The sequence below is a fragment of the Panthera onca genome, chromosome A1, assembly GCF_046562875.1.
Source record: "Panthera onca isolate mPanOnc1 chromosome A1, mPanOnc1 haplotype 2, whole genome shotgun sequence".
Classification (NCBI taxonomy): domain Eukaryota; kingdom Metazoa; phylum Chordata; class Mammalia; order Carnivora; family Felidae; genus Panthera; species Panthera onca.
The window spans coordinates 236098895-236123388 of record NC_138339.1 but is presented as its reverse complement, the minus strand read 5'-3'; the positions used below and the strand labels follow the sequence as shown (position 1 = coordinate 236123388).

Here is a 24494-nt window from a genome sequence, read left to right as displayed (position 1 = left end):
AGCACCCAGCGATCATCATGGTTCAACGGCACGCCCTGTATCACTTCTAATACTAGTGTCAACGTCAGAATAAGGCCGAATAAACTTGCTTTTACAACTCAAACTAGTTCAATGGGGAAAATAAATACACCTAAGGAAATCTTTTCCGTTTCTGAGTAAATACATTTCAGTACAAAACCAAACTGAAGAAACAGGTGTCGAAGACAGGGAAAGAACGTCACCCCTGGGCGATAACCCCCAACTGGGCATTAAAGACAGCAGACAACGTCTCAGCGTACTTTTCCTTTCCTTTAGACAAACCGACCTTAACCGTGTAGGCAACACGCGCCGGATGACACCGAACAAGGCGGGGGGGCCGTCCCGGGGCCGCCGCTGCAGGGCCGGCGCTGCGGGGGCGGGACGCGGGGCGGGCAACCGCCCGGGGGCCACGCGGGTGGGGGCGCCTGTCCAGCCCCCGGGCCCCCGGGGTGGCCCCGCCCGGCGCTGGCGCAGCTGCACGCCGGCCTCGGCTTAAGGAGAGTCCCCACCAGGCTTCCCAAGAGGCGGCCGACCCCATCGTCTCTGCCTGCGCCTTTCGCATTACCGTTGATTCAGCAAGGAGAACCCCCGGTGTCGCCGCGGGGTTCCCCGAGGCAATCGTCTACCGGGCACCCCAAGCCTCCCGGGACTACTCGCGGAGGACCAGCACCCACCTCTGCAAGAAGTCACGGATGGGAACGAACCAAGCTTGAAGGCACCGGGCAGAAGCCAGTGCCTAGGGACAGTTAGCGGATGTTCGACCAACTGGCCGATGGGGGCCCCCCAAAGACAGTGAGCGAGCTCTCTTCACCTCCTGACCCGAGTGTTTCCACACGGACACGCACAGTGCAAGCGATGTTAAGTGTAGGGGAAGCCGGAGGCCACGCGGGGGTAGGCACACCACTGCCATCACGCTTTTCTCTAAAATAGTCTTCAATTTATTCTGCAGCAAAATGAAAAATACAGTAAGTTGAACTTCTTATCGCGAAATAATTTATTTGGGAAGTTTCCATGCTGCCTTATTTCTCACACTTGGCTTTGTATTCTAGTGGTAGGCCGTGGTAAGACCAACGATCAGTTTGCCGTCCGTGGTATCTTTTACTTGCTTTTCTTATTGGCGCTAGAACCAGAAGTTTTTAAACACTCAGAGCAGGTTTTCAAAGTACAGTTGACTCGAACAACATGGGTTTTGAGATGTGTGGGTCCACATATATGCAGATTTTTTTCAATAAATTCAGTGCAATACTGTAAATGTATTAGTGTCTTTCTAATTTTTGGAGTTTTAAAAGTCAGCAGGCTTGTCTTATGATTTTCTTAACATTTTCTTTAGCTTACTTTATTATAAGAATACAGTATATAATATCTATAACATACAAAATATGTGTTAATCAACTGCATATGTTACCAGTAAGGCTTCTGAGCAACAGGAGGCTGTCAGTAGTTAAGTTCTGGAGGAACCAAAAGTTACACTCTGATTTTGGATTACATAGGGTGGGGATGGAGCAGGTCCCTAACCCCCATATTATTCAAGGGCCAACTATATTCCCTCCACCAATCATGAGCTAGCTCTAATGTGCTCACAGACAGGTTGGCCAGTGTACAATTTGGGTCGTTCTGTCCTTTGTAGACCAAGATGTTTTTTATATCCAAGTGTCGGCAAAGATGTGGAGAAAAAAGAACCCTCATGCACTGTTGGTGAGAATACAAACTGGTGCGGCCACTGTGGAAAGCAGTATGGAGCCCCCCCCCCCCAAATTAAAAACAAACCTACCATATAATCCAGTAATCGCACTACTGGTTATTTATACAAAGAATATGAAAACACTAATTTGAAAGGATATATGTACCCCTATGTTTACTGAAGCATTATTTACAACAGTCAAATTATAGAAGCAGACCAAGTGTCTATCGACTGATGGCTACACACACACACACACACACCACAAAATATTACTTAGCCATCAAAAAGGATGAAATCTTGCCATTTACGACAATATGGATGGAGCTGGAGAGTATAATGCTAAGCAAAATAAGTCAGTCAGAGAAAGAAAAATGCCACATGATTTCACTCATATATGGAATTTAAGAAACAAAACAAAGGGGGGGGGGGAGAGGAAACAGACTCTTTACTATAGAGAACGGATGGTTACCAGAGGGGAAGGGGAGCGGGAGGAGGGGTAAAATAGGTGAAGGGGATTAAGAGTACTCTTACCATGTTAAGAACTGAGTAATTCATAAAAACGCTGAATCACTATATTCTACACCTGAAACTAATCTAACGCTGCATATTAACTACGCTGGGAATTTAAAAATATATATATTCTTTACATATGTCTTGCCTTTAAGGACTGGACTTTTTGGTTGGCTTCCTAAGGAAAGGTTGTAGATGGGGTTTCTGATTTAGAGTTTCGCAATGCCATTGTTAGCAACTATTACATCATTTTGCTGAAGACTGAGTGATTCTGGCCTAGGTCATTACAGGACTACAATGGCTTAATTTGATTCTCTTTCCTAGCTTGCAAAAAATGACTATATTCATAGGAAAGTACGATGTAAAATTTTTAAAAAATCAAACCAAGCAATAATTTGAGTAATTTAGAAATATTTCTAAAAGCCATAAAAAGCCTAATATAGTCAGGGCACCTGGCTGCCTCAGTCGGTACAGCATATGCATTTGAGCCCATTGTGTGGTGTAGAGTGTACTTTAAAAAAAAAAAAAAAGTCTAATCAAATCAACTTGTCAGTGTATCTCCTCAGAAAACCATTTTCTTAGTTTTTATATTTAATCATTACTGTACCTAATCTTGTTTCTCTGTTGTGTGGCATTATTACATAATAATATAGTATTTATTGGTTAATGAGAAGCCTTTTTAAAATATAACAAACAGATATTTTTAAAAATGGCATCCCCAGATCTCCGGATCTTCAATGTCATGTTTTAGCTCCTTGCTTGTGACCCATAAAGATTCCACAGAAATTCAACAGCTGAAGAAACTGAATGTTTTCCTTTCTGAGAAATGTTTCCTTTCTGGTGAAGATCATCGCTTGCCTTATGTCACACGAGCAAGCTAACCTGAACTCAATGCGTGAGATGAGAAGAAAGAGAAGGATGAGCAGACACGAGCAGTAAGAATTTTGAAAAGTGATCGAATTTGGCTTCTGATCAATACAGATCAGTTGAGGGAAGACGTGTGGCAGAAACCCAAAGCAAATTTGGGAAAATCAGGAGCACAGGTAGGTTGTGACATAATAAATTGCCTCGGATGTAAGACAGAAGCTTCATAAAAGAAAGCAAAAGGCAGCAAAGATAATCGCCTACGAGAAAGTTACCACAGCAGAGGCATGCTTGGGGAGACCCAGGGAGAAAGAAGGGCCACAGACACCACCAGCAGCAAAGCGGTAAGGTTGTATCGGCTGGCAGCTCCCCCTTCGCGAACTTTATGAAAGCACTTACGAGTGCTTTCTGATGCCTGATTCGATTCTGATTTCAATGCGTCACCCATCTGATCCTTACTGAGGACTGTTCCACGTGACCTTCCTTCACAGACTATAAGGGGCTAGTAAGGAGGGAAGACCGTACTTTACCTAAAGCAAAGCAAGAAAGAAGTTCTAGAAAGGAGCGCGGCACGGTGCCAGGAAGTGCCCAGAAGGGAGAGAGAGCTCACCTCCACCTGAAGGAGTAGGTCTTTATTTCTTAACAAAAATTAATTTGCTAATACTCAAATATCTACATTTTGAGAAAAATTTAGTTGCGGCCATTTCTTGATTTGCAGATTTGGGGAGCAAATCCAGGGAAGAGGAAGCATACTTTCGTTATTTTTTTAAACGTTTATGACACATTTCAAACAGACGCAAGAGCAGAGAAATTAAACGATGAACCCACAATTGTCAGTTTTTTCCCAACTCTTCTCAGCAACTTTTCGGAGCGTTTTAAAGCAAACCTCACATATGTTGTTTCGTGCAAAAACTATTTGACTGTGTACCCATAATAAACAAGGGCTTCAAAATAACTACACTATCGTTCTCCCTACTAACAAAACGAACGACAATTCCTTCACTGAATTCTCAGTCCATGTGAAAATCTCCCCGCCTGTCTCCTAACGATCTTTTTATACTGGTTTGCCGGTATCAGGATCCAAACAAGGTGTTCGCGCTGCGTTTACTGAACGTGAATTTAGATTCAACCCAGTCTATCCATTTGGGTGACATCTACCAGAGATCATGCGTTCAACACACGGGCTCATGGAGCTGGCTGTCGTCCCAGCACTTAGAAGGGCCACAGACCTGGACCCAGCACTGGCCCACTCTTAAGGCAGTGGAGGGGCCAGCATCTGGCACAGAGGAAGAAAGAAGTACAGAGGCCAGAAAGGCAGAGATGCGGTACCTGGTCTATCACGGACTCACCACCCCCCGGGCCGGGTCTCCCAAACCAGGTGACGGGAGTGGCAGCCACTTTTCTAAGCACTGTACTGCTCATCTGCTTAGGCGAGGGAAGTCGGCGAGAGAGGCCTCTGTTGCACGGAAGCCCGGGACCCCCATGGAGGTGGGCAGCTGTCACAGGAAAAGAGGACACGGCTCCTAAACGGGGCAGCACGTCCATTTTACTCACCGGAATAGCCGGCCCACGCGATTTCTGGCTGTCCCCAACCTATTACGGGGTCTGCAGGAACAAAAGCGGTAACTCCACTACAGTACTACCTGATTTGTACGGCAGGGAATTTCCAAATCTGGTGACAGGAACCTGACTTGAACCACCGTGGCAGAGAATCAAGGACCCTTACACGGCTCCCAGATCGGGTGGTTTCCAAACTCAGGGCCTCTTTATGAAGCAGAAGCCAGGTAACCTGGGGGTCAGTATCCCACAGTTAACAACTCTTCCTTCCAGCCTTCCCAAAAGGGATCTTCCAACATTCACCCTCCACCCAGAAAGGGAAACCCCCAGTAGTAAAATCTAGGCGAGAACTCTTCCTAATCCTTTCTGAGTGGGAGGAGAAAGGGCCTCAGCAGGGACTTAGCTTGTGTGGATACATGGTTAGGACAATGGCTTGGCTGAATAGCTTGGAGGAATTTGGGAAGAACAGAGTAGGTAATGGACTCGTTTCGGGAAGGAGTATAATTAAATATGTCAGAATTCACTGAAAACATGAGAAATCGTCTGTCCCATATTAATGTCCAGTCGCATCCCATGTGAATCCTACTGTAAAAGAGGCTGTTTAATAATTGTGTGAACATTATGTCCCAATCTTTGTTTCTAGTCATCTTGATGCTTACTCAGTGGGTTTGGGGTAAAAAAAAAAAAAAAAAAAAAGGCCATGGTGGCAGAAATGGATGCCAAGCCTGGGCTAAACCACAGGGTGTCCCTCTCAACAAAGTTAATGACATGGTTCCTTGAAGGAACCAGACAGCTCCTTGTGGAAAGCTGATTACAATGGACCCTTTCATAATAGAGGGGTAGATGATCTGTCCTTAGTGGCAAAGAGATTTATTCTAGATTTGGATTTGTTTTCCTTACCTGTCAGACCTCTGCTAGAATCGCACTGAAGGCCTCACACAATGTCGTGGCACCTCACATGACCATGCTTCTACCCGAGGGCCCCAGTCAGGGAAGCACGGTGATAGGCCAGTGTCCACGAGTGTCGCGAGCTTTATTCTTGTTTACCATTGTCCACAAGCATGGAATCACGGCCTAATGAAAATGATGTTATGGAGACAGCTTGGGGACACATCCTGAAATTGCGATGCTGCCTTGGATAGGGTCTGTATAGCACTGAATCGGTGACTGGTATGGTGCTGTGCACCCATGGCCAGAGTACAAGGGTCCAGAAACAAAGGGCAAGCACAGGGACTGCTTCTCATGATTACTGAATAATACATTTGCAAAATATTTTCTTCCTGTTCAACAGCTTCGCCTGTCAAAACTGAATTTATTCCCCCAAGAGAGAAGTCCTTCCACCAGAACTCGCAGGCCTGGCCCCACTGGATTAGAACCAAGGCCGGCCATTTTTGCCGCCCTGTGCACTGGAGAAAATGAGCACCCAAGACAGACATGGACGTCTTTTGTGGTCACTGACACCACTGTTTCCCAACTGGACTTATGCAACAGTGTCCAAATCAGTCTCCCCTCCTCTGCCTTTTCTCCCCCACACTGTCCTTCCTCTCTAAAGCTTAAATCAGTGCCTTTCACTCCCTGGCTGGCAATGGCTTCCGGTTTCACTTCGAATAATGCCAAGTCCTACCCAAGACCTGCAGTGCCCTTTCTGTCCAGCCGCAGCCTCCCCACCAGACTGCAACGCCCTCTTCTGCCCTTGTGTCTTGAACTCCGGTCACCCTGGCCCTCTCGCGGAACCTCAGACACATCAAGTTCCAGTCTAACGTTGGGCCCCTGATGTTCCTTCCACTGGGACTTCTCCTCCCTCAGATCTTTGGCTCTCACTCACCTTTAAAGCCTCCACTCCAGGGGCGCCTGGGTGGCTCAGTCGGTTGGGCGTCCGACTTCGGCTCAGGTCATGATCCCGCGGTCCGTGAGTTCGAGCCCCGCGTCGGGCTCTGTGCTGACAGCTCAGAGCCTGGAGCCTGTTTCAGAGTCTGTGTCTCCCTCTCTCTCTGACCCTCCCCCGTTCATTTTCTGTCTCTCTCTGTCTCAAAAATAAATAAACGTTAAAAAAAATTTTTTAAATAAATAAATAAAGCCTCCACTCCAGTGTCACCTCCTAAGGGACACTAGGTCACCCTCTGCTGTGCCCGTTGCCACACTCTCTACTGTATCACCCACGTTCTTCTCTCGGGAGCCATCATTACGGCCTGACATCATGCTCTTTACTGACTTACTGAATTGGTTTCAATACTGGAATGTGAAGTTTGTGATGCTTTACCCTCTGCTGTATTTCCAAATGGTAAAACCAGTGCCTGGAAGGCTCAGGTTGGTGCTCCACACATTTTTTTTTTTCTTTATAGATGGGCTGCTTTTTTGACTAAGGGAGGCGAATAAGTAAGACTACTGCGACTCTAAGTGAGCAGAACCACTAAGAGCCCCACACGACGGAGTGAAGGTCTGGGCCACCTCAGCTGGCAAAGAACACCACCAGGTAAGGTACTGGGCAGGGGCCAGGGGAGCACGCAACAGCAATGAGATGAGCAAAGTCAAAAACAGCAGGTATGACCTTGCAACCAGAAGCAGGAGGGATTTCCTTTTGTGGTACCATGTACATACACATAATATTTATTCTCTATTTCCTTTCCTCCCCGCCCCCACCTCTTTCCATTATGATTATGGTATGTTGCTTAAATTTACCTCTGGGTTTACGGAGTGGAAAAGGCACTGCAGAACTGCAGAAGAAATGGATATGACTCGGGGAGGGGGGCCTAGACTTGGACATGTTTGCAGTAACTGACAAGCTTTTGAGTTGTCTCCCTCTAGGGAAAGACTCAGCGGGGGTTGAATTATGCATCATGTTAGAATGACATTTTTTCAGACATGAATACCCTCCACGCTTCTTCAGTTTTCTTTATAATACTGCCTGCCGTATTACAGAGTCATTTGTTAACTCATTATCCCCTCACCAGAGTGTAAGTGATTTAAGGGCTTTTGCTCACTCCTGTCATCTGGCACATGGGAAGCACTCAACAGCTACTGAATGAATGAATGAATGAATGAATGAATGAAGAGAGAACCTGTTCAGGATCTATTTCTATTTGTTTTTTTTTTTTTTTTAATGTTTGTTTATTTATTTAGAGAGAGAGAGAGAATCCCACACAAGTGACATGGGGATCCATCTCATGAACGGTGAGATCATGAGCTGGGCTGAAATCAAGAGTCGGACGCTTCCCCGACTGAGCAACCCAGACACCCCTATTTCTAACATTACTTGGACTTCCTCTAAGGGAATGACCTCCCTTCCATTGTGTTCAGCTTCGGTGACAGGGACCCAGGTACCTGCCTCCTAATATGGAAGGCAAAGGGTCTCTGGAGGCACCCAGACCTTGTGCTTGTCCCAGCGGCACCAGGTGGCAGACACATCACCTAAGCTTCAAGAATCGATTTCTCGGGGCACCTGGGTGGCTCAGTCGGTCAAGCGTCCAACTTTAGCTCAGGTCATGATCTCGCGGTTCATGGTTTTGAACCCCGCGTCGGGCTCTGTGCTGACAGCTCAGAGCCTGGAGCCTGCTTTGGATTCTGTGTCTCCCTCTCTCTCTGCCCCTCCCCTACTCGTGCTCTGTCCCTCAAAAATAAATAATAACCATTAAAAATTTTTTTAAAAAAGAAAGAAAGAAAAAATAATTGATTTCTCTATCCTGGGACTTTGACTCTTGAGTGAGTGACTGAAGGACAGGAGGAATGGTTCTTCACTCATTCCCAGGGGTGGCATTATACCTTCCTACTACACGCCTTTCTTGGCTTCTTGCATGTGGTTCCTTGCTTCCCAGGAACAACCCTGACTGCCATCCATTTCCCAGACTGGTCCTCTAGCCATTTTCAACTCTGGGAACACCTAACATCCTTCTAATAAATTCTCTTTTTGCTTAAGCAGGTCAGTCAGTTTCTGTTGCTTCTCAACAAAAATCAAAACAAAACACTGTTACAGAAAGCACAGAAATAAGCTGGTTGTATGTACAGGGTTGCATAGGGTTGTACAGGGTTGGAGGAGACCTCACCTACCTTCCTTCCAACTGAACCACACTGCTTTTATTTTTGCATATTCTTGTTAAATCTTCGACCACGTGTGTACATGTTGCAAACTGTTGCAATCACGGTCTATGTTCTAGGTTGGATTATGTACCCTGTACAGGTACCAAAATCCTAACCCCCAGTAGTGTCAAAGTAACCTTATTTGGGAATAAGGTCTTAGTAGACGATCATGTCAGGAGGAGATTATTAGGGTGGGCCCTAATTCAATGGCATGGAGAAAGCCATAGTGGCATAAAGACTGAAACAAAGGCGATAAATCTACATGCCAAGGCACGAGGTACCCAAGACAAGAAGCTAGGATGGGCCGGCAGAGATTCCCGGGCCCTGCCCTTGGAAGGAACCAGCGTGCCAACGCTTTCATCTGACTTTCACCTCTAGTACTGAGACAAAAGATTTCTGCTATTGAAGGCACCCAGTTCGGGGTACTTTGTTACAGCAGCCTTAGCAAACTGATACAACATACGTGATTTTATCTTCTATTTTTTTCTCACTTTAAAATTGCGGTTGTCGCTTCTCACGTTGTTTGTTTTCCTACTTACGATGTGAAGTGTGTTGAGGTCGTGGCCTAAGCAGCACCCCGACCCACGATCCCAGCATAATGGGACATTCCCATGGCTTCCACTTCAGTGCCATCACGGTGCTGTAAACGCTATGTGCGTGTAGCTTTCTCTCTCCTTTTGGAAAACTTTCCCAAAACACATCACCAGATGTGGATGACCGGATCAGAGGGAACGAACACGAGGCCTGGGGCCGAGCGGCTTTGCAGAAGGAGGACGATGGATGCACTTTGTCTCCAAGGGCACACAAGGGAATGCGTTTTGAATTCTGAATGGGAAGAATGCTGACACAAGGAAAAGGAAAAGAAGGGAATTCGAGGCAAAGGGGGCACCGTGAGTAGCGCGAAGGGAGTGTGAAAGCCCAGAGCGGACGCAGGCACGCTGGATGGCAAACGCTGGCAGGAGAAGGGACAGAAACAGATGGAAGGAGAGACGCGGGTTTACAAAAGCCAACACACTTGTTTAAGGAACCGGGACTTGATTCCAATGGTGGGAAAGAGCCGAAAGCGAACAGTGACTCTGACTAGAGAGTGTATGAGAGCCTGGCCTGAGGAGGCGACGGGGTGGCCGTGAGGGGAAGGGTCAAGGAGCCTGAGGAGCAAGGTGACCCTGAGAACCAGCGGACAGGACCTAGTGACTCCACAAGGAAGGGAGCAAAGACTCCCAGGTGTCCAGACCACGGAGCTGGGGGGTTGAGCCAGGCACGAGATGTTCACCAATTTCCTCAAGCTCCACCTGCAACCCCCCCCGGACCCCTCCCGGTATACGTGACACGAGTTCGAGACCATGGCAACACAATCAGGGGCAGGAGCACTTCCTCACCGTTCACCGACCCTCTGACCTCTCACCACCCGGCGTGGCCCTCCTGGGACGCGGTCCTCGACAACTTCTGTGTCGGAATCCATCAGCGAACTTCCCGTCACATTTCTGGTCGCTAGCCATCGTCCTGTTCGACCCGTCCTTAGAAACGACTCCCTCGCCCAGGGAGTTCACGCCTCCTTGGTCTCTCTCCCTTCCCCCCCCACCCGTGTTTCCTCTCCTCGTCCCCCTGGGATTTCAGTTCTTCAGGCGACGCCCTCAGCCTTCTCCAAGTCCGTTCAAACCCGTCCTCTTCGTACGGCCTCGGGGGTGTGCCGTGTCGTGGAGGACTCGGCCGTGGCGGGGCGGTGGCCCCGCTCAGCTTCCCACCACCCGGCTCCCGCTGTCCTGCCCTCCACACGACACTCACTCCTAACAGTGACACAGGAAGCCCTGCCGCTGGGGCCGTCATCCTCGGTGTCTGCTGCACTTGTTTCAGGGGTCAGCACGGTTCAGTGGTTTTTAAAAAGGAACCTCTTGGCATTACAAGTTCCATCTGTAGATTCAAATCCCATCCCCGCCCCTTCCTGGTGAGCGACTCAGGGCGGTTTGCCCAGGGACACGCGGGCTTTTTTATCTGGAAAACGAGGACAGTAAGAGCAGCTGGCGCGGCAGGTGATCGCGCACGTCAATGAGCCGCTACGGCCGAGCACACGGCCGGGCTGCCCCCCGGGAGTCTCCGCTGAACGTGAGCTCTAGTCACGCTGGCGCAGGGCACGGCAGGCCACGCCACCACGCGACCGGCTGGCCGCACGGACACGAGTATCAGTGTGGGGGAGGATTTCCTTTCTTACGAACGGAAACATCATTCCGAGGACACGTGGGACCAGTTCAAGTCGCCAAGTACTGACTGGGTAAGTACTGAGAGCATATTAACTACTACGTTAGGTGGGCTTTTCTCTGCTGTTCAGAGTGGGGTCAGGGGATCTCAGACACCCAGAAAGAGCTTCGGAAGGGTTGCGACAAACGCCCGGGACTCCACGCTTCGCTCTCCACCCGCAGGCACTCAGGCACACAGACGCGACAGGAGCAAACTTGTAGCACGGGGTCGCCTGATGGCATGGCACGCCCGGCCTGGATGGCCGACGACGCCCCCGGGCCCGCGTGGGTGGCAGGAGACGAGCCCTCCTCACTCCCAGGCGCACGCCGCCCCGGCCCAGAGAGACAGCGGAGAGGGGCGCCATCCGGCAGGCACCTCGGAGTCCCGGGGAGCGGTCCAACCCAGGACGCCACCCCGGTTTCTGAGAGGGGGGCCCCCGAACAGGGCGGGCCCGGGAGACTCACCGTTGGACGCTCGCATCTGCCGCCGGCGCCCCACGCGGTCCAGTCCGATGGGGGTGCTCTGGGAGAAGGTGAAGGGCCGGAACCGGGCCGAAACCGCCTTGTAGGGCAGCACCTGGTGAGCTGGCACGGGAGGCCTGGCTGCCGGCTGCAAGAGGAAAGCAGAGGGCCGTGAGGAGGTGCCAGGAAGTGGCACCTCTCGCAGGCTCTTCACACACACGGCTGTGAGCAGCTCACAGAGGGGAGGGAAGCGCCTTCTCCAAGTCGTGTCACGAGCCTCAGGCCGCACCGCGGGGTTCGGCTGCCACGACTTACTCCGAGATTTTCAAAACCCGGCATCGACTCACACGCCGCCTCTCACACCAGCGACACACCGAGGGGGGACACTCAGGAAGAGCAAAGCGTCCAAGAGGACAAGAAGATTTAGGAAGGGGTGGCCTCTCGCACAGAGGCGGGGTCACAAGGAAGACGTCTTCCCGGCAGAGCCGCCAGGGGCGGCCGGTGCCCAAGACCGAGTCCGGGCGACACGCTCGGACTGGCGAGCCCGTCAGGCGCTGCCACCACAGGTGCCAGGTCTCGTGGAAGCCGAGTCTTCCTCACCTGGGCTGTCGTGACAGTTGAGCTTTGTTTAAAAGAGAGCTGGCTCTCCACAAAAGGACCCGGTCTCTTTAGAAGGGCCTATGTCCCCTGTTGATCTTCCACAGGCACCATCCCTATAACTAAATCGGAGGCCAAGTCGGTTTAGGCCTTCCTGACGTTATCTTAGGACTTTCCCACCCAACTCCCTAAATGAGCCTACAGCGCGTAAAATTATCTCACCGCGTTCCTTCGTGATGCTCCGAAGTGAGATAATCTCTAAGCGCTTTCGATTTTCCCCACACTGCGTTTCGAGCTGAGAGAGATTATAGTTTGCTTTGGTTCAGAATTACTTCCTAGCGCGGGACACGTCTTCCCACAAGAAGTTCACGGTATTCTTCCACTTCATTTTTTTACCTTAAGAATTCAATTCAGTGTAACGCAATTAAACAAGAGGTATTTGAGCGCTTGCTAGAAACAAGGCATTGGGATGGGCTTTATAGGGAGAAGTTAAACATAAAATCCAATACCAACACAGGCTTTCCCTTTTAAGAGAATTTCGAGTTATCTACAGTATCAGCTAGCAAGCTCAAAAAGTGAAACCGGGCACACACTCATATACTGTTCTGGGAACCCGTGACCACATCTCAGCAAATACCATTTGCCGAATGTTATCCTGAACAGGGCCTTTATTTAAATGTTTTGTAGCCGCAAAGTGCTCTTTGGGTAACTGATAAATACTTCTAATCTATTGGTAAAGAGCACAAAATTCGTGGAAAAAAGTATTTCCTTAGCTCCTAAAAAACCGACTCCTTATCTTCTTCTTATCCTTACATTTTAACACTGGAGGACACTTCCCCTTTCAACAACTTCTTCCATGAAGCTCACTAAATGTGCAATGCTACCTTTCCCCCTATTAAAGTCTCGGGTCATTTAGAGCCAACAGCAAACCAGTTTCACATATTGCTGGAGATTCCAGGAGAGACAGGAGATTAGTAAAAGGCATCCACATGCCAGATTGTTAGTTTAATTCACGTGTTGTTTCCAAAGTCAGGAAGAAAGGCTGGGAGTCTATCCTCCTTGAGCAGAGAGGAGAAAGAAAAGCAGCGGCCTGGTTAGTTAGTCTGCAGCAGAGAACAAAGGCCAGGAAGCTGGAGGCCTCTGCTAGCTTTGGCAGAAGCACACCAGATCTTACTTGGGTCAGAAGACTCTCTATTTCCTCTGTCTGGCTGTTCCCATAGAAGCTGACCCCGCCTATGACAGAGATGGGGCGTCTTCTCCGGCCGCCTTTGGGACAGCCCACGGCAGGGTTCTGGTCTGCAGGGTCCATGGAGGCCGTGTTTGGCTGCTGGTCCCCGTCCACAGTGTCCTCTTTCTGGGGGTCCACAGCAATGGAGTCTTCAGGAATAGAGAGACTTCGGTTGGCCAACTGGCCATAGTCGGAGAGCGGTCGGGGCCTTGACCTTCTCCCAGAACCCCACTTCCTCCTGGTGATCCTCTGAGCCTCTGTCCTTTCTTCATCCCGTGATGAGCCCCGCCTCCAGGATTCCTCAGCCACAACCTTTTCAAATGCGAACAAGTTAGGTGAGCACCAATGTCCAGGAAGGTATTGGAAAAGAACAAGCTATGCGCTCCCTCCCATCCTCTTTAGCCTTGCCTCAAGGCTTTCTTGATCTATTTGTTTATTTTAAGAAGTTATTTGTGTAATAGAAAGACGTAACTGAGATGCGCATTAAAATAAGCACGACTTTCACCTTTCACTGCAGGCTGAATTAAGACCGTAACTTAAATAGTGATGTGTGGTGACCAATGAGCTACTGCAAAAGATATTAAGAAACTAAGTACCACTGTGAGTTACTAGAAAGAACTTTCAACTGTGGTGTCACCCGAAATACACAAAGCAATGGCACGGGGAAATGCAGGAGCCCAGGAGGAGAAAGGAATGGGGAACACTTTAGGTGCTACTCTAAGGTACTTTCCTGCAATAATCTTTAAAAACAGAAGGTGCTTTAATCAGATTAAGTCTGGGCTGTTAAGGCCTGACATTTCAGTAAGTTAAGTCTGCTGGAGAGAGCAATGACCCGGGATTCAAAGAACCAGATCAGGCTACTAACTAGCTGTGTGATCTGGGGCAAACAAGGAATGACTAACCTTTCAGGACTAGACAATCCCACAGCTGGAGAGTCTGTGGTCCTAAATTAGCCACTACTTTCAAATTGTTCCAATACCTTTTTCAGAGGCAATGCAATGTACCAGAAGAGGGACTATGAGCTTGGAAATGGGCAGCCTTCTGTGTGAGTCAGGCGGGGCCACTAGCTACCTTTGTGACCTCAGGCCAGTTACTTAAGGTCTGGGGATTTGGTTCGGCAACGGTTCACTGGGGAACAATGGGTCCTTGTGTGGGGGAAATGCTGTGACAGCCCTTATCAGCCACAGTTAATTATTGCTGTTAAAAAAGCAGCGTGTGGAGTAACCATCCCCAGGCTGAGCCCTGCCAGGGGATAACCTCTGTCTCAGAGGACCCCTCAAAGCCGGGTCAGAAGAGAGTTGCTGCACGGCCCATGGGAGGGAGGGAGGGTGCAGCCGACTCTGGTCACACGCCTGTGAGCCTAGACACCTTCAGTTCTCCTACCCCTGGTCATCATTTAAAAAAGATCTAAACAATACAGACAGACAAGGGCACGTGGCAGAGATGTCACTCAAGGGCAGGCAGAACAGGCCTCCCTGGCCTAGAGACCTCCAGCAGAACTGTCCCGGCGCAGCCCGGCCCTGCCCTGAGGACCAGCCCAGGAGGTCAGCTGCTGGCCAATCAGTGGCAACTAAGACCTCAAATACAGACGTTCCCTAAGATCATACACAGTTGACTTCTGGGCAACATAGGGGTTACAAGTAACGACCCCCACCCCAGCACCACCACCTACCGTGCAGTCAAAAATCGGCTTGTAACTTTCGGCTTCCCTAAAACTTAACTACTAATAGCCCACTGTTGGCTGGAAGTCTTACTGATAACAGTTGATCAACACATATTTGGTATGTGTATTATATACTGTGTTTTTATAATAACGTAATCTAAAGAAAAAGATACTAAGAAAATCATAAAGAAAATATTTATGGTATTATACTGTATTGATAAAAAACAAAAAAAAAAAGGCACACATAAGTGGTCCTGCACAGTTCAAACCTGTGTTGTTCAAGGGGCCGCTGTACTATGATAAATCTGATAGGGCGCCTGGGTGGCTCAGTCGTTAAGCATCTGACTCTTGGTTTCGGCCCACGTCATGATCTCACAGTTTGGTTCCCGAGTTCAAGCCCTGCATCGGGCTCTGAGCTGACAGTGCAGAGCCTGCTCGGGATCCTCTGTCTCCCTCTCTCTGCTCCTCTCCCCCAACATAAATAAATGTTACAAAAAATTTAAAGAAAAATCTGATGAAAAGCAAAGAGAGCAGAAAGAGATTTATGGACACTCTACTCCACCACCATCATTTTTCAGATCAGGAAAACCAAAACCCAGGGAAGTTAAGTGACTTGCCCAGGGCCACACAGCCAATCAGCAGCAACAGAGACACTGAAATGTGGGCCTCATAATTTGTGTAATAATTTGCATAATTGTGCAAATTTGCATAATTGTGCATAATTGTGCAAAATTTTCCCACTGTACCAAGTTACCTCTGCTCAAAAGCTAATGAGTACTAGCAATCACTGCTTACCTTGCTACCTGCTGATTCTGACTCCTTGAACTTCCTGTTTAAATCAAGTCACTGCAGAGGGGTCCAGAGTGCACCACTGTGGCATGAAAACTGTTCTGAGCTGAAGGTATTTAAGAATAGGCTTTTTCCCCCCCTGAACTCTCTTATCTCCCTGAAAGCAGAGGTCCCAAAAGAACTCAGCAGTCGGGGCACGTGGGTGGCTCAGCGAGTTAAGCGTCCGACTTCAGCTCAGGTCATGAATTCGTAGTTCATGGGGTTGGAGCCCCGCATCGGGCTCTGGGCTGACAGCTTGGAGCCTGGAGCCTGCTTCAGAGTCTGTGTCTCCCTCTCTCTCTGCCCCTCCCCAGCTCATGCTCTGTCTCTCTCTCCCTCAAAAAATAAATAAACATTAAAAAAAAAAAAAAAAAGAACTCAGTAGTCATAAATCCATTGTCTTGGGATAGGATTTTCTTTCTTCTAACCAGGGAAGATGTGACTCTTATCAGCTGAGAGGAAAAGTCTCAGCAGACGTTGCCACAAAACTATCAGACTTCCCATTTGCTCTCCCACAGGCCTCTTTATCTTTCCTAAATCACTGGGTTTCCCATAAGTGCCCTCTCCAGCTCCCCTGCCCCTCATAAGAGGGGATATATACCTCCATCTCTAACCACTTCCTGGAGTCACTTTTTCCTGTGAACTCCCACTGGTTCACATGAAGAAAAAGCCATCTTTTCTCTTGCTACTGTCTTTTGTCAGTTTAATTCCACACTCCCCACGTAGTAAGCCTAAGGGGGCGGGGGGGCGGGTCTTTCCTCTCTGACACTATACCAAGGGAAAATATGAGAAATCATGAAAAAGTTAGTATTATTTTTTCACTGCATATTAAAAACAGGATTATCATGGAGAGTTTAACTACATTATTAAACCAAATGGCACAATTTAAGCACACAAGAATTAAAAGGTTCAGAAACAAGGTGTTAGAAAGGTCCAGAAGCAAAACAAAATTACAGGCAATGAGTAGTCTGGTAACAAATCTACGTGCGGTTTTTTGGTTTGTTTGTTTTGGGGGGATTTTTTTTGTTGGGTTTGGTTTTTTTTTTTGCTTTTTTTTTTGCACTTATGCAACATGTGACATGCCTCACTGAAGCTTTGCTAATGCAGACAGGAAAACAAGGAAATGGGCGTAGGAAAACAAGAGGTTGTCTTAGTTGTTCAGGTAAGAAATCCTTCTGAGACCAAAACACACTCCAGGAAGTGAGGGGGCTGGATAAAAGCAGGTATGCTCAAAGCAGGAAATGACAGAGCAGGAGACGTGCCAGGGATGATCCCTTTAACACGTCCTGCCTCAAGTGTCAGCTACTGCTCCCACTGGGGTGGGGGGTGGGGGGCAGGGGCACAGGATGTGCATAAGAACCCACAGCGATTCTACTAGAACTGTTTCTGCAGTCCCACGGAAGAGATAAAAGGAGAAACCAGCCTTTCTACGTGGTATTGCAAAAATTAGTTAGCAGGACAATATCTACAACTGAAATGTCCCCTTTACTCCTTAGCAAAAGAGGGAGAGACAGTGATCTTTAGCCAGAAGAGACTTACATCCCTTGTAAAAACAAATTTGAGCTTTGATGCATGTTTTAAAACTGAATCTCCTTTTGGCAAAGTCTGTGTACTTCCAAAATATGACCGAGGTGCATTCCAGAGAACACGGTTTGACTGTGATCACATGATCATACCTGCAACTACAAACCCCCGCCACCACCACCACCGCCAACATTCCCCGACAAGTTACAACCTACCCCAGACTCCGCCACAGCTGGTGGTGGCCCACAGACACACTGAAGGAACAAGCAGTTGACCATATCCGTGCTGTCTCAGATTCTTGCTGGCCTTTAAAACGTGACAGTGAGGGTGCTGAGCGGCCATGCCAGAGGGATGCCCACCGCGGCTTCTCACAGTCCAGCAGCCGGAGCTTCAGATCAATCCAGGGCTCCAAGCTTGATTGGTCAATTCACACCCAAGTCATAAGCCTTTGTAAACAAACTCTGCAGTGGAGTGGCTGACCTTTTAACTCTTGCTTCTCTGCACAGTTGTAAAGTACTTTCCCTACTCAGGAGCCCTGCATTTTTTTCTTCCCACACAAGGTTCCTTCCTTTGCTTCCCAAAAGTAAAAAGCCAAGGTAGATCTTAATACCTCCAGTGAGATACTTCAAAACATTTTTTGAAACCACAGTGAGAGTAAATTATTAACACAGGAAAAAGACTGGCACAAAAAACCCTGATGTCACATATATCCATTTAGAAGCTTGGTCTAAAGGAAGTATATAGGATTAAATAGCAAGAGTTGTGGGTTGAATTCTGCCCTCCCCTCTCATAACAGGTATGTTGAAGCCCCAACCCCCAGTACCTGTGAATATGATCTCTTTTTTAAAAAATTTTTTAAGGGGACGCCTGGGTGGCTCAGTCAGTTAAGTGTCTGACTTCGGCTCAGGTCATGATCTCTCGGGTTGTGAGTTCGAGCCCCGCGTCAGGCTCTGTGCCGACAGCTCACAGCCTGGATTCGGATTCTGGGTCTCCCTCTCTCTCTGCCCCTCCCCTGCTCATGCTCTGTCTCTCTGTCTCAAAAATAAATAAAACACTAAAAAGAATTTTTAAGTTTATTTATTTTGAGAGAGAGTGCAAGCGGGGAGCGAGGCAGAGAGAGAAGGAGAAAGAAAATCCCAAGCAGGCTCCGCGCTGTCAGCACAGAGCCCGACGTGGGGCTCGATCCCATAAAACGTGAGATGACGACCTGAGCCGAAATCGAGAGTGGGACACTCAACCAACTGAGCCACGCAGTCTTCGGAGATGTGATCGCGTTAAAATGAAGAAGTACTGGATTAGGCGAGCGCTAAGCCAACGGCTGCCGTCCATAGAAAGGGGGAAATTTAGACACAAAGCAAAAAGGAAAGAAAGTCCTAGGAGGACAGAAGCCGAGATCAGAGTGGTGCATCTACAAGCCAAGAAACTCCAAGCACTGCCAGCAAACACCTGAGCTGGAAGAGGCCAGAAGGGAACCCAGACCCCTGGCCTGCCTGACAATGAGAATAAAAGCCTACTGTTTTGAGCCATCTAGTTGCTGGAAATTTGTTACAGTCGCCTTAGGAAACTAATACGGCAAACTGATTCAGAAGGAAATACTACAAGCAGGGAAATTTAGATGCTTTGAGAAGATGGACAAAAAACTAAAGCAGAGCTTTTCCACTGGACGAGCCAAAAGTGTTCTCAAGATGCATACTAATACAATCAGCAAGCCTCCCACGTTTTCGCAGGTTCTCAGTGCCCCGAACACCACAGGGAATTCAGGTACGGCCACGGGGCTGGAGGTGGGACGAGAACACATCTCGACGACTTGTGCTGCAAAGCAGTAACGACAGATGTGGCTCTTGACCACCAAGATGTGCCAGAACCACACCCGGCATGTGTTCCCTTACTTAATCCCCACCGCCACACCGCGAGGTAGAACTACTCATGACATCCTACCGATTCAGACGTTGGAGCGATGACGTGCTCTGGTTGACAGAGCCAAGGGAGAGCGGCCCCGTTTAACAACCCAGTCTGTCTGACTTCAGAACCTCTGTCCGTTCCACTCTGTATCTCTGCGTCCCTGGCATATGCTTGTACGGAAGGAAAACAGAACTTGGTAGGTCTTCCTACCCTCAGCTGTAGGGCTTCTTGGAATGCAGGGGTGGGGGCTGGGGGGGAATGACAGGAAGGGAAGCTCTGTAAGTGCCCCTGCCATCTGGGGAAAGCTGGAGACCCCTTCCCCAATGACATGCATAAAATAAAAATATAAAGTAAGCTCATTACTTTGAAATATAATTATCAAAATATTAAAAGGATTGCTATAATAGTATAGACAAAACACAGGGATTAAGAGTACTGGCAACAGGCGTGCCTGGGTGGCTCAGTTGTTTGAGCGTCCAACTCCTGATTTCAGCTCACGTCATGATCTCACGGGTTTGTGGGACCGAGCCCCGTATCGGGCTCCACACTGACAGCACGGAGCCTGCTTGGGAATCTCCCTTTTTCCGTGCCTCCCCCACGTGCACTCTCTTTCTCTAACCCTCTCTCTGTGCAGCTTCCCTGCTTTCACTCACTCTCTCTCAAAAAATAAGTTGATAAACTTAAGAAAGAAAGAGTCTTAGCAATAGGTCTAATAACTGCCACCCTCTGGAAATACCGTTGAATAGAAGAGACTTTAAGACATCAGCGATGTGAAAAAGATCTGTGGTTTCTAAGAGTGACAAAATCACAGGTGTTGATAAAATCACTCTGGTTTGATGCCTATGTTCATAATTTAAGGAAATGCTACATTTCACCTACAGGAGAGTGAAATTAAAGCCCCTACTCCCAAATTTCTGTTCACAGAGCCCTGGGATGAACCGAGGTTCAAAACTCTCCGTTTACATAGTCTCACTTAAGACTAGTCTATAGCACCAGCTCTGGGCTCCAACTCCACAGAAGTATAACTTTGGGCCTTATATATTACAAATTTAAAAAGTGTTCTCTCAGGGGTGCCTGGGTGGCTCAGTCCATTGAGCAACCGACTCTTGATTTCAGCTCAGGTCATGATCTCACAATCGTGAGATGGCTCCTTGCGCTGGGTGTGGATCCTGCTTGGGATTCATTCTCATTCTCATTCTCTGTCTCTTTCTCTCTCTGCCCCTCCTCCACTCACATGTGTGTGCGCATGTATGCACGCGATCTCTTTCATAAATAAATAAATAAATGGCATCTCACCATTTAAAGCTATATGTCACTAATTCCCCTAAAATGATGTCACTTAATTTCCCTTAAATTAATGTATCATAATAAAAAGGATTTGCCATAGGCTTTTTTTTTCCTTTTTTTTTAGTGTGGGTATTTTATCTGGATTATAGAGTGTTTGGAATGGGATGGGTTATAAGTATATGTCCTATGATTCTAAGTGAGGGCGGGAACTCATAGGATCCCAGATCAGCTACTACTTTTTAAGGAGCTCAAAGTAAGAACAAGAAAATCTTTACATATTTAGAAAGAAGTCTGAGCACTAATGACATTCTTCTCTTTTTGTTAAAACACTAAAAAGGCAATGTCTTAGTTACTTAGAAATCGTAAATTTGTATTTCTAATCTACCTAAGATTATATTTTCAGGTTAGTAAAGAAGGCATTGTTATACCCATTTTGGAGATGAGAACCCAGTTCACAGAGAGGGCACCAGATTTAATGAAAGACAGGGAATGTGAGAGATCAGGCACTTTGTTCAATTTCATCTTTGCAAGGCCAGCACTAGACATGACGTGCCCCCCATTTACAGATATAAGTAAGGAAAATGCAGTACGGTTTATTGCAAAAACTCTCAGCAGCAACTTGCACAAACACCGGACCTCAGTAACATTGCTCCATAAAAAGCCTCAGTGTGCTTATCGCTTTTACATCTCTCCACTTCCGGATGCTGCTTCCCCTCGCACCTCCTCTCTGGGCTGCTGGTAGGTCCTCATCAGTGTGTGCACATGCCCGTTTCCCCAGACTCTTCCTCTCTGCTGCTTCCTCCCGTTTCCCGTATCACATCTCACCTTTACTCTTGTTCTCAGCTCCACTCCCTTCTCTCTCCTCGTTGCCCACACTTTTCCCTTAAACTGATCACATACGGAACGCAAACACTGTGGTTTTGTTTGACTTCCTGAATCATGTTTGGTTTCTTCTCCTGAATTTTTAGAATGAGTGGGTGGAATAATCTTTCTTTCTCCAAAGCTTCCTTTTCTTTTACAGACCTTGCTGGTGGTGGTGGTGTGTGTGTGTGTGTGTGTGGGCGGGGGGGTGGGGCAGGGGCTGTACTAGCATTAAGGGGATGGCGGGGACCCTACCAGCCTTACAGGGATGGCGGGGACCGTTTTAGCATTACGGAGGTGGCAGGGACTGTTCTAGCATTACAGGGATGGCAGGGACTGGACCAGCATGATAGGGGTGCATGTTAAAAATGGCCCTCCCACCACCTGGGTGTTCTAATTCTGTCTCCCTAACTTTCTAGGGTGCACACGTCTTTTCCTACCACACTTAGGCTAGTTCAGGAATAAACAGTAAGGTTGAGGGACTTCTACGGTGGCCCAAGCAAGGAGAGGAAAGAGGCAGCCTCTGACTTGGTGTGAAATAAGTAACTGGCCAAACACTCATCACTCACCTAACGACCACCTTAAAAATCATGCATGGTCAGGCTGGCTCCGCTCCACCTTTCAAAGTCTCCTCTAGTTCAGGGACCATGCCGGGAAGGGACAGACACCATCATAAACTTGTCCCTTCCCTTCTTAGACCCCAGATTTGGACTTAGCCTGGAGGTGGACGGGGCCTGGGCAAGAAACAGAAGGAAAGTGGGAACGTAATTTCTGGGTTTGTCCTTCTGTGGCTCAGGGGCACAAATACGTGTTAATGCTGGGTGACATTCTTACTAACATGCTGCATCTTTAAGACACAGGGTTCCAAGCTGTAGGAAGACAGTGGTTGTTGGAATTCTGACAGCAAATGAAACACAAATGATTAACCAAAAACTGTTCTGATTGTTAGCAAATGAGATTACACACACATATAGAGAATTTTGACACACCTCTTAAAAACTAAAGAAAAAGAGAGAAGAAAAGAAACAAATGCAATCTGGAAAACTGTGGCCTTGTCCCTTGGGTTCAGGGGATAGATAGGCCATTTGCTAAGAAAAATATTATACAGTATTAAAAACATTTAAAAATATATTAATGCTTTTTAACGCCCTTGAAGTAAAAGGGGAGTGCAGTGGACTTGAACTGTCCTTGCCTGGTGAAACTGATGATAAAAATGCTAAAACAGAGCTGGTGAATCTACAACTTGTTTTATAGGCAGAATCGCTCATTCACTAGAAATGCAAATACTGAGGTTCATGAGGGAACACAATTTAATACGCTTAGCCCGATTCTGTACGCGTTAAGAAGGCACTTAAGTATGGACATTTTAGACACCACTGACGACTTAGAATACCAGACTGAGAAAGCAGTGTAGCTGAGGTCATCCTCATTTTATGCAAAATCAAGAAATGAAGTCTGCGTGACTGTGGTGAGCCCCATTCTGACCATGCCCCACGCCCCTGACGTCGTGGGAGGGCAGTCACCACTGACCCTGTGTGAGCACAGGGCTGATGAGGAAATTTCCCCCCCCAGGCCTGTGTAATAATCACCTAAGGCAATTCCATTTTCTGGGCTTATCTAAAAACTCAGACCATACTACTAAGTCAACAGTGGCAAGACGATGGTGAGTTTGACACCCAAGCAGAGAAAATAATAGAACTGTAAGCTGTACTTTATGCCTGGACTCATTAAGAGTGAAGACACATTTTTCAGAGAGATAGACGGAGTGCGAGCAGGGGAGGGGCAGAGAGAGAGGGAGATACAGGATCCGAAGCAGGCTCCAGGCTCTGAGCTGTCGGCACCGAGCCTGACGCGGGGCTCGAACTCACGAACCACAAGATCATGACCTGAGCTGAAGTCGGACGCTTAACCAACTGAGCCACCCAGGCGCCCCAAGAGTGAAGACATATTTTAAAACCATCATATTATAAAATTAACATATACAATGATCCCATCTTAACATCTTGAAATGTATCTCTGAAATGCATGCTGAGGAATAGAGGTCTACTCAAACTTTCTTTTTTTAAACTTATAAAAAGCATGATTTTATAAAAACTAACTTACTTTCCTCTTTTCCAAGTACTTACTGAGCACAACTAAATATTCCAAAATCATGAACCGTGTTTTAGATTTGAATATATTAGAAATCCACTGTTTTTCTAAACCCTTTTGAACATTATAGATTTTTTTCCTAATCTGTTTTGACTTTTCTTGTACAGAGAAGGTAAAAGGACCCAGGAAAAGAGGGTAAAGAAAAATGGGCAGCAGACGACGAGGTGGAGAGAAATATCTGTTCACAGCATTGCTGGCATGTCAAGCCACGAATGACAGCAAACAAACATTCAAATCAATGGCCCCACGTGACTTCAGAATCACGAAAACTAAGGGTTTCTAGATTAAAACGCAGAATAGCAACTTCACAAACCATGAGTAATTAAAAACGCTTCATGCATGTATAAAGGGGTGAATGGCTGAGTTGATGGACAGATAAATGAGCGAATTAATGGACAGTTCTGGGTGGCAAAGAAGCTGTTCCCTCCCTACATTCAGGTGTGATTTTATAAAAATGAGCCTGATTTAAGTTATTGCTTAGTTATTATCACTAAGTATTTCGAAACCCATAACCATGTTTTAGATCAGGAAACAACCATCCGTTCCTGTCTCCTTCATAACCTATTTGAATTGTGCCACCCTGAAAACAAATTGACTACAGTTTTCCTCCCCTTCTTGTCAACAACCCAGTTTTGAAGGCGCCCTACTTAGTTTCAGATATGTGAACTACAAGGTAATGGGATCTTTTCCAAAAGTGAGTGTCCCCTGCTGGCAACAGAACGTAAGAAGAAAGATTTAGGACTTGGAAGAAAATCTCTTTTCTGTGTTTCAGTTTAAGCTTGCAGCATTACTGTGCTGGAAGGAGAAAGAGAGAAGGCGAACAGGAGGCAATGAACGAAGAGCACACAGTGACGGCGAGTTGGACGAAAGAACCCAGAAGAGGCAGAGGAAGCAACGACATCACACGGATTCTCTCTTCCAGCAACACTCACCGATGGCGGATTGCGTCACTTGCCTTGAAACCTGCAAGGGCCCAGGGGCACCTGGGTGGCTCAGTCGGTTGAGCATCCGACTCTTGATTCGGGCTCTGGTCATGATCTTACCGTTTCATTA

At 47.5% G+C, this 24494-nt stretch overlaps 1 protein-coding gene and 1 long non-coding RNA gene across 7 annotated transcripts in view; one reads left to right on the top strand and one right to left on the bottom strand.

Annotated features, from left to right (window-relative positions):
* The window catches only part of SPATA13 (spermatogenesis associated 13), a 150638-nt gene that overhangs the window by 43791 nt on the left and 82353 nt on the right, over window positions 1–24494 (bottom strand). For 3 of the 6 annotated variants that reach the window (XR_009611583.3, XM_060637513.3, XM_078446452.2), the window contains 2 exons: window positions 13172–13537; window positions 11404–11548 (listed from right to left, as the gene is read on the bottom strand). Coding sequence is in view for 5 of the 6 variants with exons in the window: in XM_060637513.3 (XP_060493496.2) it covers window positions 11404–11548; window positions 13172–13537 (511 nt within the window). In the remaining variant the exon portion in view is untranslated. Of the gene's footprint in view, window positions 1–11403; window positions 11549–12219; window positions 12240–13171; window positions 13538–17455; window positions 17634–24494 lie in introns of those variants that run through there. The other 3 variants (XM_060637515.3, XM_081795509.1, XM_060637514.3) reach the window with 3 other exon arrangements.
* On the top strand, window positions 142–23607 carry LOC132682272 (uncharacterized). Its single transcript, XR_009611584.2, has 3 exons — window positions 142–983; window positions 6973–7103; window positions 23549–23607. It is a non-coding gene; the product is annotated as an uncharacterized LOC132682272 (long non-coding RNA).